At 39.5% G+C, this 20,006-nt stretch overlaps 1 protein-coding gene across 2 annotated transcripts in view; it reads right to left on the reverse strand.

Moving 5' to 3' along the window:
- The window catches only part of TRIM8 (tripartite motif containing 8), a 63,233-nt gene extending 44,620 nt beyond the window's left edge, over positions 1-18,613 (reverse strand). Inside the window, exons 1-2 of one of the 2 annotated variants that reach the window (XM_058188707.1) lie at positions 18,473-18,613; positions 15,177-15,858 (exon numbers count right to left, since the gene is read on the reverse strand). In XM_058188707.1, coding sequence (XP_058044690.1) covers positions 15,177-15,746 — 570 coding nt within the window. In that variant the 5' untranslated portion in view covers positions 15,747-15,858; positions 18,473-18,613. Of the gene's footprint in view, positions 1-15,176; positions 15,859-16,065 lie in introns of both variants that reach the window. The other variant, XM_058188706.1, reaches the window with a different exon arrangement.
- Positions 18,614-20,006: the final 1,393 nt, after the last annotated feature.

The raw sequence follows: 20,006 nt of genomic DNA on the forward strand, positions 1-20,006 counted from the left end.
GAACATTTACGTTCTCCAACCTAGTGACCTGAATAAGAATTGGACTAAAACTCCCAGCATCTGCAGGCAGCACAGCCAGACCATTGTAGTACCACTCCCATAACTGTGAGAACAAAAAAAAAAAAAAAAAAAGTGGATGTCACTAGGCAAAAAATGTTGCTCTATATAGCCAAATATTTGGAATTTTTAAAAACATTTCTATATTGCATATCATTAAACATGCCTTACAATTAAAAATTATGGCCTCTTATCCATTTCAGTTGTCGTTCTAAACATTTAACAGTTTACTTTCCCATCATTTATATGATAAATACAGAAAATGTGTGTGCCTTAAATTAAAATAAACATTGTAATATATTCAAAAGTATCTAGACCGGGGTGAAATGCTATCGGTTCAGACTGGATCGAGAGAACGGGTAGCGGAGATTGGGGATGCTTTGCTATACCAGTAGCAATTGCTGGCTGGCCACGCCCCCAAACCGGGATACCCTGACCATGCTTCCCTGCCTTCCATACTGCCAAACTCATTGTTCGGAGCATCTAAAGAAACATCTTTCAACTCTTCAAGATTGACTATAAGAGCTCCGAGAAGCTGACAGCAAAAGTAGTAGCAGTGTGGGCGACAGGTGTCATGTGTGCCTCCTCGGTCTTCCTCTCCCAAGTGACAGCCAGGGCTTCGCCGCCTCTTTTCCTAAGAGGGGCAGTGTCTGCCTCCAAGTCCTTGCAGAGGGACACACACACATGCCCCTGTCGCCCCCGCTGCCACTACTTTTGCTGTCTGCTTCTTAAAGTTGACCTTGAAGAGCTGGAAGGCGTTTGCTTAGATCGCCAAATGTTAGCAATCTAAGGAAACGTCATCTTACACTTCTCCTCCCCATTCCTCCCCTCCATTTTTCCATTTCTGTGCCTGGATTCTGCTTTTTACACCTCCTCCTCCCCATTCCCCCCCCTCATTTTTCCATTTGTGTGTCTGGATTCTGCTTCTTACACCTTCTCCTCCCTATCCCCCCCATTTTTCCATTTCTGTGCCTGGATTCTGCTTTTTCAAGGGAAGGCCCCGATGTTCGCTTCGGTGGCAGAGGGAAACTCAAAGCGTTGGGGGCTTCAGAAGGGCAGAATGTGTTTCAAAATGTGCAGCTCCTGGCTCTAACAGTGAGTGAAGTCAAGTTTTCCATGTCCACCCGGTCACATGACCACCAAGCCACACCCATCAAGCCACGCCCACAGAACCGATAGCAAACATTTTTACATTTCACTCCTGATCTAGACACCCTCATCCAATAAAACCTGGAAGATAATATACATGCGCTGGCTTCACCGGTTTTGCACTATTGTTTGGCCAACTAAGACCCTTACTACTTTCCAAAAAGTTAGATGCAGGCGATAGCCATCAAAAGGTTGCCCATCTTTATAACAAACTTAATTCTGAGTAACCAGCCTATGTTCTTACCAGCACAGCTTAGAGTTTACAATAGAAAAAAAAATCAGTAAAATAAAGATATTCACTACAGGTAAACCTCAGTTTGCTTAGTGACTGTTTGAAGTTACAACAGCACTGAAAAAAGTGACTCATGACCATTTTTCATACTTATGACCATTGCAGCATCCCCATGGTCACATGATTTACATTCGGATGTTTGACAACTCACTCACATTAATGATGGTTGCAGTGTCCCAGGATCACGTGATTGCCTTTTGTGGCCTTCTGACAAGCAAAGTTAATCTGGGGGAACCAGATTCACTTAACAACCGTGTTACTAATTTAACAACTACAGTGATTCACTTAACAAATGTGGCAAAAAAAGTCATAGAATGGGGCAAAACTTACTTAACAAATTTCTCATTGAGCAACATAAATGTTGAGTTCAATTGTGGCTGTAAGTTGAGGACCACCTGTATTTTATAAACAAAGGTAGCTTGTACAACATGAAAGATAGAGGTCTTCCTATTTTAATTCTAGAAACTATTCAATCTTTGTTAAAAATATAAATAAAGCATGTGAGGATTTTCTTCCTAAACCATGTGATGCCCAAAAGGACTGTCTTATCCATCAGTCTTTCCATTCTCTGCTCAGAAAGCATCAATAATCCAGTCATTAAACCCACATCAAAATCTTCCTGGACCATGTTTGTCATCTGAAATCATAACAAAAGTAAAGACGTACCAAGACGTTCATAAATGCATACTTTTTATTTCTTTGTTTTTATCCTGGTCCATATACAAGTACACTTGGGTTTTTAATTCAAAGCATTCTTTCTCATTCAATGCTGTGGAATGCTATTCAGCATAGAAATTACTCAGCTGACTAGTCTAGCCTTTCTGGAAAACCACAGAAGAATCTTCAGCAACGCTCTCTCATGCATGTTTTTGGGGGGCCTTCCATTATCAAATCCCCACTTTTCTTATTCTGAAATCACTACTCCTCCTAGTTGTATTTTCTGTGCCCTGAAGAAATAAGTTATCTTTATTTCTGTTAAACCAAAACATGTTTTAAAATAAAATTAGAGGCACTTGCAAAACAAAAAGTACTATGCAGCTAAGGATTTGAAATGCATTTAAAGAAAATAAAATCAAGGCTTTTTTGTTGGAATACTTCGCCCCACAACTTAAAATCAGATCTGACATATATCCCATATAGAATAATGTAGAAGACTCATTACATGCATACTATATATTTCAAGGTAGGATAGAACTCTGGACCACATGTTTTGAAATATATTTGTAATTAACAGAATAACTGAGTTGGAAGGGACCTTGGAGGTCTTCTAGTCCAACTCTCTCCTCAAGCAAGAAAAATACCATTTCAGACAAATGTCCAATGTCTTCTTAAAAACCACCAGTGTTGGAGCACCCACAACTTCTGGAGGCAAGAAGTTCCACTGATTGTTCTGTCAGGAAATTTTTCCTTAGTTCTAGGCTGGTCTCTCCTTGGTTAATTTCCATCCATTGCTTCTTGTCCTCCCTTCAGGTTCTTTGGAGAATAGATTGATACTTCAATCAAAACATTTCCTCCTCTACATAGAAAACTAATATGGTCTCCTCAGAATGAAAGTTTATCATACACAGGAAATATTTTATACAACCTTTTATATAACCATTTTACATAACTTTTACTTATATAGAATGTATGTATGTATATATGTGCAGAGCTGCTTTGTTTCTTGAATTGAAACTTACCCAGTTGCTTTCGTACATAAAGAGGGTGAACATAAATAAATACATAAATAGGGTGAACATTATATTCTAGATATCATTTTAGCAGTACAGAATTTTGCACAAATCTGAAAACCTATCTCCAGATCCAGCATGCATATGCATTTGCATATATAGAGAATCCTGAGGGATGTTATATATCAAGCAGGAAGAATAAGTTAGGAAATACCAAGCTGGTTCAACAGAGAAAGGCCCTTGTTTTCCCACATAACATATCAGCCAGTAACCTACTTCAAACATGCAAAGTAGGTGGTAGGGGAGGACAGGAGAGCTAGGAACACAAGGGCCCTGGGGAAGCCAGCAGCTTTTATTCTTTTTTATATCCAGTCATAATTGTTTCCTCCTCCTTCCCTCCCTCCACCTCCTCTTCCTCTCTGTCATATCTCAATGCCAGAAAACACACAGCACTTTGTTTTGCAAATGGTTCCAATGAGCACGATACACGTATGAGCAGGGACAGAAAATCAGGATATTTAAAACACACACACACACACACACACAGAAGAAAACAGTATTCTAAGCAAAACAGAGTCAGCATATTTAAGAGAGGGGGGGGAGGGGGGAAGGAGGGAGAGGATTCTAAGCAAAATAGAGCCTTGGACACAAGAGATGAATGAGAAAGAGCCTTCAGAACAATGTAGACAATGCTAAAAAGCACATCTTCTGCCCTTTTAATTAGTGGGAGGTCAGTGGGAATGTCAAGCTTTGCCATCGAGTTCCTCTTTTCAGAGGAGAAAATTAGACTTTTAAATGAAGGTGCTTTAGGTCTTTTTTTTTCAACAGGATTCATACAGGAAAAAAGAATGGCTTACCATCCCTTTGTACCAAGTACAGCACCAAAATTTACCATTGCCAAAGGAATGTCCCCAGTCTTCCAAAACTGCATAGCTATAGAAGTCTAGACAGGGAATGGCACCAGTTATTTCAGAGAGAAGACCAAGTGATCATCTTGTGAAATAGGATACAGCAAATTTTTGCCCTTCAATCAAGGTTCATGGTGGCAGTAACCAACTATTCTCTGCTTTGCTCTTCATTCAAGCATGGGTTGATGAGGATGGGCATCAATGAAAGCCACGGAGTCTGATCTCCATTCTCCATCTAACCACAAGGTCATTGAGGGTACTTACTTTTATTCCCATATGCTTTCTTTTTGTCAGATGGTTAAAAGGAGAAGCAAACCAAAATTAACAGATATATTTCTTCAAGCTTGATATAAAAATACATCATGGGTCTACTTTGCAGGGATCGGGAATATTTGTATTTCTTTCAATTATAAAAGACTGTATTCTGTGACTATGAATATGAAATAAATACAAATCCAGGCTGTATCAATAACACTTTTGTAGCTCTCGAAACAAGAAACATTTTATAGACCAGAAATAAAAGGCAAACACAAATGGCTAATTTATTATGAGATACTAGAATTTTGTGAAGAGGGATACAAAATAAAATCTAGAGAAGAATTGGTAGCAGAGGGACACAGTTGCCAATGATCTTATTTATAATTATTGAAAAGATTTAAAGTAGACAAAAAAATGTAGTTTTGAACAATGCAAGACTGAGTTTGAAATGGAATTATATGCAAATGATGAACATGTAATTGCTAAAAACATATAAAATTTTATTGAAATATTGAAGTTGAACAAATAAAAAAATGCAAAGGTAGTCTACTTTTGACTATAATTGGGACTGGAATTTTTATCACTATGCAATGTAGTTATTAAAGGGCTCATTACATGATTGGACTTGATTTTACAAACCATTTTTACCATGGTCAATAAATGAATCATATGATTGTTAAGTGACACACACAATTGTTAAGAATTTCAGCTTCCTCAATTGACTGTCAAAAGCTGATTGGGAAGGTCACAAATCACGATTAGGTGACCATAAATCACTGCAACTGTCATAAATGTGATCCAGTTGTCATGCACCCAAATTGCAATCACATGACCATAGGGTGACCTTTGTAACTTTGAGGATAGGTCATACGTCATTTCCCCCCCCCCCCCCGAGGCCATCATAACTTCGAACTGTTGTTAAATGAATATTGGTAAATCAACAACTAACAGTATGATAAAGGGGGCTAAAAATTTTGGTTATAATATACATATGGAACAAGAAGAAAATATGTAGTTGAAAGGATTGAAATTTACATTATGTTGTAATCTTAAAGACAATTTTTATAAAATGACGTGCTATTGATATATGTCAGAGGGAAAAGTGTTTAGAATGCAGATACTTTTTTCTTTTGATTAGAGAAAAAATAATATCTACATTTATTGCTGATGAAAACACCTTACGGACTTTTTGTGGAAAACAGGAAAAAAAAACCCAGACATGGGGTTTTTTATTAGACAGGATAGATTATGGAAAGGAGACATGTAACTTTAGAAAAAGAGATAAATTTATATTTGTACTTATAACTGCTGTAGAAAAAAAATCAGAAACCACTTCTTTTAATCTTTTTTAATCTTCTTTTGTTTTCCTTTCTTGCACTTTTACTTTCTCTTTGATTTTTTTTTCTTACTTTTTAATGTTAGTTTGTACTTAGTTTTTAACTTTTTAAAACCTTTTATTAAAAAAAAGTCTTTGTGACAACTGCCCCATTGCATGCCTTCTACCCACACTAAGTGTGGTCTACTTGTTTCTGAAACTCCATGTGCTTGATCCTCATCTACAGCTTCCCTTCGCAGCATGTGTTTCACCTTGCCTATTTGAATGATGACCCAGAATAAAGCACATAGAGAGGTTTTGCAATCCCATAGATCTTACTACAAAAGTTGTCTGGGGAGAAGTGGGAAGAAAAATAATTCAACTTTATGAACATACAAAACACTCCTTTTTTAAGCAAATGTAAAATTCCCAAGGTAACTTCGTGTTACATTTCTTTAGGTCAGACCTTTACTCCTGGGCAACATCCAGGAGGTAATTGGATAATTAGACCTTAACCTCCGAAATTTCTGTGAAACAGTCCTTCCTTCTATTTTATACTTCTATTTCCTTCTATTTTATACTTCCTTCTATTTTATAATTTTCTCACTGCTTATTTCCATAAAAACCGAAGCCCCAGCTCAAAAAAATGCAGAGGCTGTCCAAACCATTTAGGAAATCAACAAGAGAGATGAGGAGGAGCAAAATGGCTATTACAAACTATTAAAGAGCATTTGGGAAGCATGGCCAAGGTAGAAGGAAATGGAAATGGCTGCTGAACTATGGAAGTAGGAGAAAATTCAGGATGCAGAAAGCCAAGGGATTAGAAGACCTCAACAGGCCTTGCCAGTTTCAGAGAAGGAAAAAAAGGGGGGAGGGGGCTGCTGTGGAGAAGAAGGCCTGCAGCCTCACATCACATTTAAAGTGATAGGCAGAGCAGAAAATGGAGCTGGAAAAACAGACAGCAACATGTTTTACAGGCCACCCAGAGACAGCTTGCCTGTGCAAAATTATAACTGTGACCTTATAAGCATTTTCACCCACAAAAAGAAAGATGAAGACAGAAGGCAGCTGAGGAAGAGGGCAAGAAAGGATGACTGTGTTAAATCATGCTTAGGCCATAATACCCTTTATGCTGAATGATTTCTAAACAACACTTCAACACAGCTCCTGACGAAAGAAGACTTCTGAGCGACTCTCTTAACCATTTTGTTTTCTCTCACATGCTGGTTCCTGCATGCGGTTTGGGTGGAGCTGTTGTAACTCTGCCTTTTTCAACACAAAAAAAGCATTGGGCCTCTTTGGGGCCAGGTAACGAAATTCCTGTCAGAATGTACTCTGGGCACAAAGGCCATCTTCTGTGACACACACACACCGCTACTGGCAATGCAGCCAAATGGGGGAAGCATTTGATGAGAGCATGAAAAGCCAATTTGCAGGACATAAACTAACTGCTCCTTGCCTCCTCAGGCAAAGCATGTCTAACTAGGCCATATTGAGGGTTCAGGCAATCTCCTCCTGTCTCCTTTGTCCATTTGCTATGTTATCATTAGAATTCAATCCTGAAGATGCTCTGAGTATTCTTCCCTTATAAAAATCTATTTGCTTTGGACAAACTCTGTTCATTTTAAATGAACATGAATAGCACCACTTTTTTCATTTATTGCAGATATGGGATACAACAGATGTAATTCAGGATGTTTCAAAGTCTGAAGAGTCTTTCGATAGGCAGAACAGAATATCCCTTCTGCAAGAAAATCTACGTTCACAGTGATATAAACTTTTGCCATATCACACAAAAAACTGAGGGGATGGAGAATTGCATTTTAAAACAAAAATTTAAAATATGGGCTAAGAACTAAGTTAGAAAAGACATCCGCATGACTGACACAGCACTCCTCACTGCCTCTCATCTTAAAGCATGTGACAAAAGTCTGTCTATCATAGAGAAATATATATATGCAGAATAAGGGATAATTTCAAGGTGTTTATTTTATTCTGTTTTAGCTTTTACTTGTTTTACGAGTTTTTTAAAAAAGTTTTGCTATGGCAAGATGGATAGTCATAGAAATTAAATCAAGGGAAATAATAAATGTATAAATGCTATGAGCTGTTTTATTGTAGGTCTCAAAAACTGACTTTTAAGTTAAAAATAGAGAAACCTAATGAAATTTAGCGACAAAAAATAGCAGTAACATTACAAGATAACAAACATAAAAGGGTTCAGATGTGTGTTCAAGTTTCTTTCGTCTTTGTTGAGGTTTCTGAAGATTTTATTTTTTTATTAAGAGGGCAAACCAAGCTATCTGCTAATATTTAGCTCTTCTGCAAATTCAGAATTCACAACTTCTGGAACCTTGTAGAACTTAAGAAAATATAAAACAATACAATTTGCTTTTGTATTCTGGTGCTAAAAAATACCAAATTTGCTGCTCATGCAAACACATGAAATGACTGTCTCTGATAGTTCCAAGCAGGCTATTCACTGCAATTTTTTACCAAGAGTTCTTAAATTAATCTCACATTTATTTCTTTTACTCATCACTAATTTTAATATTCTAAAGTCACTAATAAAGGGTAAAACTAATCCATGGGAACTAGAAATTAGTTCATACTTGATATGACAGTCTTGTTGCAACAACTTCATATATTTAGCTTTAATAAATCTGAAAGGAACATATGTATAAATGCCCAGGTGTATAAATATTTTGGACAGACCCATGTAGGAGACAATTAATCTTTTATCCAATACATTTTAAAAATACTAGCTTTCTTTTTCAATTTTATATATTTCTCAGAGCCCTCATGAATGTGGCATATACCATGAAACAACTCCTAATCAAACCATAACAAATATTGTTTCTTTGAACCAAATGTATTAATTTTAATAATGCTTAAAATCTTACATCTCTTTCTTGCCTTATCTACCTCAGGACTGGAAAAATTTCAAAACTACCTATGGGTGATAAAAAATGTATAAGCATGACCATTGTAGAAACAAACCCAACATCCTTAATTCATTCCAACAAACTCCCTATTCAATTGTAAGAGACAGGTTTTAATTTTATTATCATAGACTTCACTTTTTCCAAAACTTTTCCCATTATTCTTAGAAGGTCTGCATTTTACTTCATAACATCTCCATATTCCTGTTTAATTCATTTACTTCTACTGCAATGAAAAAAATTGTGTTTTTTTTAAAGCCTAGTGCCGCAATGGCGAACCTATGGCACACGTGCCACAGGTGGCATACATAGACATATCAGTGGGCACGCGAGCTCAACTCTGTCAGCTGATTTTTGGGCCTTCTGGGCCCACCAGAAGTACGGAAACAGGTTGTTTCCTGCCTCCGAAGGGCCTCTGGGGGGTGGTGGGAAAGGCCCATTTTTCTCTCTCACTTGGCCCCTTGCCTTTCTAGGAGACTGGGGAGGGAGAAAAAGGCCTTCCCCACCCCCTCCCCCAGAAGTCCTCTGGAGGCTGATAATGGCCCGTTTGCCAACTTCTGGTCGAACCGGAAGTTGGCAAACGGGCTGTTTCTGGCATCCAGAGGACCTCGGGGGGGGGAAGCCGTTTTCGTCCTTCCCAGACTCCTAGAGAGGCTCTGGAGCCAAGTGAGAGAGAAAAATGGGACTACTGGGCCATCGCGTGCCAGGAACAGCGGGGGGTGCGCGCACATGTGGGGCACGTAGAATTATGGGTGTGGGCACCTGCGTGCGCGACCCCCCCCGCTCCTGGCACATGATGGCAAAAAGGTTAGCCATCACTGGCCTAGTCCATGGGCATTAAGAAAACTGTGCAATCTGTGTTAATGTACAAAAGAGAAACAGATGTCCATGACTGCATATATGGACAGCATTTAAAAATTGTTAGAAAAGGAAGTTAAACAATGGCTGAGATGAAGAATATTCCAGGATATTAGTCAAGGAGACATATGAAGGATACCATGGGAAGAGGTATTCTTTATTGAAGAACACTGGAAAGAAACTTATTCAGAGACAGGAAGAGATATAGACTATATCCATTACTGATGGATATTGATTGAATATGTGACCAAAATATGGATGGTATACACACAAAATCTCTAAAAGTAGCAAGTCGCTGTTTCATTTCACTTATAGTTTAAAATTTAACATTGTAAGAAAAAATGGAGTGAGATATGCACTCATCAAAAGGACAAAATGTAAGTGCTGTATTTACACATACTTGACTCAATCGATATAAACAAAACAGTACAAAAAGACAAATGGATGACCACTTATCTTGCCAGCAGGAGTTTGCTGAGCAGTTCACATCCTTGGAAAACTTTATTGTAAATAAAACTATAAAGTTAACTTCAGTTAAACACATCCTCAGAACTTTGAATGAGAAATGGTTCAGATAGGCTAGATAGGGTTATGTATGTTTAAAAAGACTAATGATAAATCACGTTAGCTTTCAAAATATTCTCCCATGAAAAGTGCTAAGTTGAGCAGGGCTAGGAGGAGCAAAAACATTTCCCAACAATAAACTAAACTCAACATGTAGTGGTTTTGTTCATTACTATACACTGAAGTCAAAACCAAGAATTGCCCAGCCCAAACAAGGACACAGAGTTCAGCTGATTTCCAGACAATGTCTGCTTATTCAGGGAAATACTACCAGACAATCTGGGATGACTTTTTACTAATTCACTTCATATGCAGCCTGACTATCACCAGTAAGGTCCAAAATAAATATAGCTTACCGCATTATATGATGGAAGGTAATGAAGGACACAAGGTAAATATCCAGAAAAAGTTGGGTGTGGACATAACTAAAAATTCCAGAAAATTGACTCATTATCAAAAAGCAAGCTCTGAATTGAACTGTTAGTGGGATTTACCAGTTTTAGTTCATCAATCATTTGCCAAACCTCTCCTAGATTTGAGGGAAAAGATATATTTTTTACCTGATTCAACATTCCTTCCTTTTCTCCCTCCTATCTATAAATAAAAAGAATAGAGGAGGGTAGAAGCCAATACTCTTAAGTTTTTCAATAGTTCTGCCAGATCTTCCCTTCTTCCTTATAGGTATGCAGAGCCACTAACAAGTTAATTTGGCTTCTCCTCTTTACTTCCACCCAAATCCGCAAAAAGTGGAGGAGAAAAAATAATCTTTCTGTTCAAACTCACTTTTTCTACTCAGAATACCTACCCTCATCCCAACCACAAGATTAGTCTCCAACTGGAAAATAATAAAAAAGCAATTTTATTAATGACTTATCTACTCCCCCATTTTAGCAGCTAAATGATGAGTCATTTTGGCAACACTGGAATATACACAAGTTGTCTGTTTTATAGCCACTGTTGTTCATTTATTGTTAAATATTTATCCTACACAATGATGCTTGAAAGGAATCTGTGGACCTGTTTGTGCAGATTTTGAAGTAACTGGATCAGATCAAAAAGAGAAGACAGGGCCTAGGCAGCTTGTCTTTACATGCAGGTGTTGTCACACAGCTGTTCCTCAGTCTGACTTTTGCCACATACTCAAGATCACACCCTCAAACTGAGTATTAATCCAGAGTAAACACCACTCCCTGGTTTCAGCCTCATGATAACCAGTACAGATTACAACTTCATTTCATAGATAAACATGCATGAAGGGAAATGATGACACAGAGGAAAAGTCTCTCATAGCCATTTTAACTTGCCAAAAGCTAAACTACCTTAGGTGATCTTATGACAGTAATCCAATAAATTTTCACGGCCTCCATGATATTTTAATTTTTTGTACAACTTCCATGTATAGAAACCCCACCCACTCCAAACCCCTGAAATTTCAGCATATCAGAAATCACTGAGATGTCAGGAATTAAAGCAACTACAGCCCAAAGTATATGTTCATAGCCAGGCCAGCTGGAATTTAAAGGAATGCAGGCAAAAACATCTGAAGAATACAGATTGACTATCCCACATTTACTGTATTGTCAAGGTACAACATATTAATTTAAAGCTGTTTATGCTCTTCCAGTAACATTCCCTTGCTCCACTACTAAATAATGGCTTTTTTGGGGAATATCTTTTGTTCCTTTTGGATTAATGTGAAGAGCCCATCTCATATCTACCTTCATAGCATGAAGTCAGTGTAGGAGAGAGATTTGAGTTCATATGGTACAGTATTCCTTTCTAGGAAGTTGGCCAGAAAGGAGGAAAGGAAGAATGGTGATTTGACAACGTCTTACAAAATAAGAGGACTGCGATGTAATAAAGTCTTTGCTTCCAACTACCGGAAACAAAGCTGCTTAAAACCAGATTTGAGTACTGTACTTTCAACCTTTAGTGGTTTTGTTCATTACTATACACTGAAGTCAAAACCAAGAATTGCCCAGCCCAAACAAGGACACAGAGTTCAGCTGATTTCCAGACAATGTCTGCTTATTCAGGGAAATACTACCAGACAATCTGGGATGACTTTTTACTAATTCACTTCATATGCAGCCTGACTATCACCAGTAAGGTCCAAAATAAATATAGCTTACCGCATTATATGATGGAAGGTAATGAAGGACACAAGGTAAATATCCAGAAAAAGTTGGGTGTGGACATAACTAAAAATTCCAGAAAATTGACTCATTATCAAAAAGCAAGCTCTGAATTGAACTGTTAGTGGGATTTACCAGTTTTAGTTCATCAATCATTTGCCAAACCTCTCCTAGATTTGAGGGAAAAGATATATTTTTTACCTGATTCAACATTCCTTCCTTTTCTCCCTCCTATCTATAAATAAAAAGAATAGAGGAGGGTAGAAGCCAATACTCTTAAGTTTTTCAATAGTTCTGCCAGATCTTCCCTTCTTCCTTATAGGTATGCAGAGCCACTAACAAGTTAATTTGGCTTCTCCTCTTTACTTCCACCCAAATCCGCAAAAAGTGGAGGAGAAAAAATAATCTTTCTGTTCAAACTCACTTTTTCTACTCAGAATACCTACCCTCATCCCAACCACAAGATTAGTCTCCAACTGGAAAATAATAAAAAAGCAATTTTATTAATGACTTATCTACTCCCCCATTTTAGCAGCTAAATGATGAGTCATTTTGGCAACACTGGAATATACACAAGTTGTCTGTTTTATAGCCACTGTTGTTCATTTATTGTTAAATATTTATCCTACACAATGATGCTTGAAAGGAATCTGTGGACCTGTTTGTGCAGATTTTGAAGTAACTGGATCAGATCAAAAAGAAGACAGGGCCTAGGCAGCTTGTCTTTACATGCAGGTGTTGTCACACAGCTGTTCCTCAGTCTGACTTTTGCCACATACTCAAGATCACACCCTCAAACTGAGTATTAATCCAGAGTAAACACCACTCCCTGGTTTCAGCCTCATGATAACCAGTACAGATTACAACTTCATTTCATAGATAAACATGCATGAAGGGAAATGATGACACAGAGGAAAAGTCTCTCATAGCCATTTTAACTTGCCAAAAGCTAAACTACCTTAGGTGATCTTATGACAGTAATCCAATAAATTTTCACGGCCTCCATGATATTTTAATTTTTTGTACAACTTCCATGTATAGAAACCCCACCCACTCCAAACCCCTGAAATTTCAGCATATCAGAAATCACTGAGATGTCAGGAATTAAAGCAACTACAGCCCAAAGTATATGTTCATAGCCAGGCCAGCTGGAATTTAAAGGAATGCAGGCAAAAACATCTGAAGAATACAGATTGACTATCCCACATTTACTGTATTGTCAAGGTACAACATATTAATTTAAAGCTGTTTATGCTCTTCCAGTAACATTCCCTTGCTCCACTACTAAATAATGGCTTTTTTGGGGAATATCTTTTGTTCCTTTTGGATTAATGTGAAGAGCCCATCTCATATCTACCTTCATAGCATGAAGTCAGTGTAGGAGAGAGATTTGAGTTCATATGGTACAGTATTCCTTTCTAGGAAGTTGGCCAGAAAGGAGGAAAGGAAGAATGGTGATTTGACAACGTCTTACAAAATAAGAGGACTGCGATGTAATAAAGTCTTTGCTTCCAACTACCGGAAACAAAGCTGCTTAAAACCAGATTTGAGTACTGTACTTTCAACCTTTAGGTCCATTGGGCTTTTTGTGTATCCCATTTCTGAATAAGAGCAGAAAAGACAGTTGAATCTGAGGAAATGGTTTCTAGAGTGAACCAAAGAGTACTGTAATGGGAATTTTATTTTAAAAGTAAGGGAAATTGCTGAAAATTCTACAACTTCATTTGCTATACCACTGAGAAGAGTCTATCCTATATAGAATTTTATATTTGCTAATGCACCTGTGCCTATCTCTAATAGCATAAAATGATTCACAACTTTAGACTTCCTGCTATTCTGAGATTTGCAAGGTAATGACATTTAAATAACTGATTTTTTTACAGGAAAGAAAAGGTATAATACTATTGCTACACCACCACCACCCATTTTATACCTTATTGTTTGAATTACTAGTTATATTGAAAGACACCTCTCCACCATACACATTCCCATTGCTTTATCCCTCCCTTCCCCTCCCCCAACATCCTGTGCAGTAGAGGCCTGTTTTCCTTGACAGATTTCTAAGGAAGTCTGAAAAGATAATGTCAGCTTTTGTTTACTTCTTCGTTTTCACATTTAATATATGAGATCAGTACCAAGATAAATATAGAGAACTTGCAGTAAAGCTAGTTAGCAGCAATGGAAGAACGTATTCTGTAGGCCTTGAAAAAAAGGGGGGCAAAAGGCAAAAAAACAAAACTAAACAACCACTTCTGGCTTTACCTTTATTTATTTATAAAGAAAGGTCACCTTTGGGTAGAATGGATCCTTTTATTATTGCAAAAATGTACATTTGAGCAAAAGGGGTCACATTTCTTATTGAAGATAAAACTGTTCTTAGCAGAATTAAGAAGCAAAGCTACTAAAACAATAGTGATCCTGCTGATGAGCAATCAAGAAAAATAAGAAAAAAGTTCTTGCTGCACTTTCAATTACTATTTATCATTTAATGTCAATGGTTCCTCTTTGGCCTCAGATCAAAACAGGGACAAAGTAAACCACAGCTGACGGTAAACAAAGAACTGGGGAAGACTAGACAGCTAAGAAACTGGCCTTTACCTGAAGCAGAGTACTAATTCCTTGATGCTCTTTGGTACAGCACAAAGCACTGAACTGGCCAAAGGTATTTTTCTGCCAGGGCAAAAGAAAGCTTAGTAATTTAAGGAAAAGTTTTTATTTTGCTTTCTTTTTTAAAAAAAAATCAAAGTAATAACCTCCTCTATTCCATGTAAACTGAACATTATGTGTCAACATCCACCACTTCGGCTGAAAGCATTACACATCTGGACAGGCAGCAGGATGGATTCTAGGCTGCCCACAATAATGTACCACAGCAGAAGGAAAAGGGTGGGGGCTGCTTCAGGACCCTCCTCAGCAATTCCCATCCACCATCTGAGAAAACTAGTTGACTAATAATGAGGTTGCACCAGTTGTATTTTGCAGTCAAGAAGAAAGCTGCATTTAAGTATGAAGCAATGTTCCTACTTACCCTGATCTCATTGCGTCGGATCTCCACGTCACATACTGAGTGCCCTTGGTGTGCACCACTGTAGTAGCAACAGAACTGGCAAACAGCAACCTGTTCAGCTTCGCAATGATACAGTCGGTAAGCATTGTGCTGGGGGCAACTCCAAGCCCTGACGTCATCCGCCTCCACCAGGAGGTGCCCACGTGCTGTAGAGGGCTGTTGCAGGTGTGTCTGAACGTGGGATTGGCAGCATGGAGCTTCACACCTTAGACAGATCTTCTGTGCAGGCAAAGGTGGCCCACGGCGGCAGAAGACACAATGTAAGACTGAAGGAGTCTTTTCCAAATTAAGAGAGTTGAATTTCTCCACAATGTTGGTCAATTTTAAGTTCTTTTCAAGGTTGGGCTTCTGGTTGTAGGCCTGATTACACTCAGGACAACGTACTAGCCCTGACTCTTTGGCCCAAGCCTCTCCTATGCATCCCCTACAAAAATTGTGCTTACAAGGAAGTTGGACAGGTTCCACAAAGACATGCAGACAAATAGGACATATAAGCTCCTCTTCAAAACAGTTCTTCCAGTTTTCAGCCATGTCTCACCCAGATCAGAACTTTCCTTTTAATCTCTTTAAACAGTCAGTTTTTGGTCTACTAAAGCAGATGATGATGAGTTTCCACTTTTGCAACAGAAAGGCCACTAAGTTGCTAATGAACCAAAAAAATCAAGAATGCAATTAGTGTGGATCTCCTAAAATTTAAAGTAATATATTCCCAACAAGCCCATTTGTATCAAATATAATTAACGATCAGTACTAAAATTGCAGAATAGATACTTCTAAAGTTTGAAGCCAAACTTTCTTAATTCTCATAAGGTTTTTAGTTCTGATTCTGAAAAGCAAAAGTAAAACTTACCGAGAACTGAAAAAACTCCATACAAAATCCAGAAGGAAGTCCAAATGCCATATAAACCTCCTATATTAAATAATCCTAATTATCACTTTTTGACCATTTAATATCTGAAAGGAATTTGTATCCCTCGTGACTAAATTCAAGCCTCCCTTTTCAATTATTTTTCCTCCGTAAGAAATTAGAATTTGGGTCTTTAATTGAATCATTAAAAAGCTGGAAATAAATCCATATGCAAAGGGCAGGAGGAGCAGCTAGTTTTCTAATGCAGCTGAATGGTGCAAAAGGATATTTTTCCTTGGCTTTGGGACAGTGCAATCGCAGTAGGAAGACGGTCAATCACTCAGATGAAATTCCAGCCTAGAGCCAAAAGGACCCTCCCATTCTTTGCTCTTTTTACAAATAGGAATGAGGAGAAGAAAAATACTTTAAAAATGTCTACTCTGAAGAACAGTAATAATTAGAGACAAATTCAATGAAAAAACAACCTATTCTAATACACTGTGGAATTCTGTTTTCAAGATTTCCCTTGTTTTTAATCTTTCATAAGACTAAGGTGAAAACAATACTCCCAACTCCAAAATCCTCAGCCTTTTGGAGAGTGATGGTTTGCTCTCGCTGGAAGGAAAACAAGTATGCCTTGATCAAACTGAAAAGGAATTTCTCAACTGCTAATGAAAAGCCCAGACCCCGCCTCTTCCCCTTTGCTTCTCTGTTTTCCCTTCTGACATGAAAGCTATTTCTCCTTTTGGAACCAGGCTGCAAGGGGGTGGGAGAAGAGGAAGACAGACAAGAGCTAGAAGGGAACTGCTGAAATGTACAATTCCAAGAGGACCTACTCAGTCCTCAGCCATTTTGAGTTGCTTTTATTTTTAATTTGTGGGATTTAGGGGAGAGAAATAGAAATAAATGTGTAAAAGACAAGGGAGGGAAGCTGGTGAATGGCACCACCCTGCAAAGTGAGTCCCTATGGGGAAAAGAGAGAAAGGCATACAGGAAGGAGAAGGGGAGAAGCGGGAGTGTTCTAAATTGGGTTTATATAGCTGCAGCTGCTGTCTTAGTTTTTATTATCAGATCAAAGAAACCCCTACATACTTGCAATCATCTCCAGCCATCTTGGGTCCCTTCAGTCCCCCTTTTAAGTAAAAATGTATTTTTTAAAAAATATCTGTATCTACACCTTCAGTTCTTTCCCTCAGTCACAACAGAATGAGCTAGCAGATCAAGGGATCCGACCTGTGTCACATAAAAAAAGAAACAACAGGAAACCCAGCCACGATTTTATCCCTAACAGAAGGAAAATTCAACCAGGGGAGGGGGCTACTATCACCACACTATCGCACACAACGAAGACAAGAAAGAATATGGGAATTCCGGAAGAGGAAAATAGGGTGATAAATTAAATAGCAGGTCCATTTATCGATTAAGGTCCAGTACAGAATGCCTACATGGATTTTCAAAAATCTTTTCCCCATTCAAGGCAGAGGAGTGATAAATCTAAGCTAACTAAGCAGCTCTGCCTGCTTCGCAAAGATTTCCCCCCCCCCTTCACAGATACCAATTAAAACCTAACCACCTTCTCCCCTCTAAGATTTGCAATATAAAGCAGGTCCGGAGTAGGGAGTGGATGACCCAATAGAATCAAGTCAATGAAATATGCTGAGCAGATCGACAGGGTCGCTATCAAGGTGAAGGGGAGCAGACGCTGGAAACAGGCAGAGATGCTGCTGCCTCTTCCCCTCCGCTTCTCCCGGGATGGCGAAGGCGCCTTAAGGGTCGAGGTGAACGAGAGGAAGAACCGGAGTATGAAGGAACTCAAGGGCGGAAAGATGACTAAAGATCAAGGGCGCAACGCAGGAGTCCCCCCCTCCCTCCCCGGTTTGGATTAAAGGAACAGGAGCTCAATCCGAGCCCAGCTTCTCGGTTACCCAGAGCCAGGGCCCCTTTAACGCGCGATTGTCAATCGATCGACTCCGATGAATAACAAGCGTGGAGCCTCCAGAAGCGCAAGGACAAAAAAAAAAAAAAAGAGAGAGGGAGGGAGGGAGGAGGGGGAGGGGAAGGAAGCGCCGCGCAGTCCGGAGAAAGCCGCTGTCCTAGCTCGGGCCCTCTCCTGGATTCAATCCCTCCTTCCTGCCGGCTTTGCGCCCACCCTAGCCGCAATCAGCGCCAGCCATTCGCTCCCCAGCGCGGTAGACCTTCGACGGCGACGATGGCTGCAGGCGCTGCTCCTTCTGCCGCCGCCGCGCTGCTCCTCAACCCCTTCTCCAGGGCCTCACGTGACCGCCACAATTTGATACATTAAACACAACGCGTCCGGCCTCCCTTAAAGGGGCAACGGCGGCTCCGGCTTTAGGTCGGCCTTACAGGCCTCTCTCGCCTGTCTCTTTCCCCGCCTTCCTACAGTACTTACTGAGCGAGCGGGGACCGCTAGGAGGCCCGTTGCCGTGCCTGAGGAGAGCCAGCCATTGCTGAGCTCTCTTCTCTTCGCTTGCCTTTGCTGGATGTCACGGTATGACTGAGTCATAGTGGGCTGCTCCCGCCAGCCTCCAAGGGAGGGGAAGAGCGTGGCTGGAGCTGCCAATTGAATGGGCGCAGGCGGCTTGCTTTCTTCCCGGTGCCGGCAGCAGGGCGTCCCAGCTGGGCTTATCCGGGGCGACCGTTGCAAAATTCAGCGGATGGCCCAGATAAAGGGAAGAGCTCGCCGGGGTCCCAGAGGCTTTGAGCCTCGGTTAGCATGGCCGGGGGTTGGAACGGGATGGCTTTGCTTGCCAACCGGGGTGTTTTTAGCCCTGCTGCCCGTGGCCTTTCCCAGCCTTTGAAAAGGAATAGGGTGTTGTAGCTGCTTGCCAATACTGCAAGCTTTTTTTTTCCCGACCGAAGCATGGCTCGGGTTTGTACGCTGTTGATGAATTAATACTGCTAAAAATACCAGGTGAACAAAGAAAAACGAAACAATCTACAATATTAAAACTTGCTGCTGATGCCCCGTCCTGGAAGTTCTACAAACGGAGGAGTGTATTTGAAATTCAACACTGCTGTGCTGGTTCATGGAAGACATCATCATTTATGTTATTCCATCATTTAGCTTTGATGTATTGCCGTCATTGCGCCAGATCCTAGCAATACAATGTTATCCTAGAAATCGTTGGATGTGGGAGAGGTTGGGGAAGTTTTAAAAAAATCACTGGATTTCTATGATTGGAGTTCTCTTGTTATAGTACAGATATGAAACTGAGTAGGAATCAAAAGCATGCGCCGTCTAGTAAAGGGACAGTTTGAAAGGAAAAGGTTATCACAATTCTTTTACCTGAGGGCATGTTGTTCCCCTTGGAAGCTAACTTGGTTTCTGTGTTTTTTTATAAAGGGAGTGAAGATAAGGGATGGTTTTTTCCTCATGCGGCATCATCATTATTCAGTGTCATATATTTTTCCAATGCTAAGACTTATTTGAGTGGCAAGCATAGTGGGTTATAGATGTTTTATTAAATTTAGCACAATTTTTTTTTTGCTCGCCAGCTGAAAAACCTCCCTAAATGGCTTGTAAAGGTTGTAAATAAGAACGTCTCTGCCTGTAGGCTTAAAAGGAAGATACAGGTTTGCACAACACACTGAGTCACAATTGTTTTAACTGTGATTTATTAAATAAGCTGCAATAACCTGGCTTTACAAAACAACCAGAAATCATAGTTTAGATATCACATTAATCAAGAATAAACCAAACCACCAGAAGCTGTAAGCAGCTTCTAGATTCTTCTAGATTCTTACCTAAAGTTTTGGAAGCACTAATTCAGCAGATGATGAATCTGGATCTAAGCCCAACGGAAGTGTTGCTGCTGCTTTTCTCTCTGCTGGCCTCAGCAATGGCCACTGGTAGCTAGCAGTAGGAAGCACTATTAAAATTGATACACTGGAAATTGGTTAACTGCTGCTTGATACTAGCTCTG

Source organism: Ahaetulla prasina, chromosome 6, assembly GCF_028640845.1.
Source record: "Ahaetulla prasina isolate Xishuangbanna chromosome 6, ASM2864084v1, whole genome shotgun sequence".
Classification (NCBI taxonomy): domain Eukaryota; kingdom Metazoa; phylum Chordata; class Lepidosauria; order Squamata; family Colubridae; genus Ahaetulla; species Ahaetulla prasina.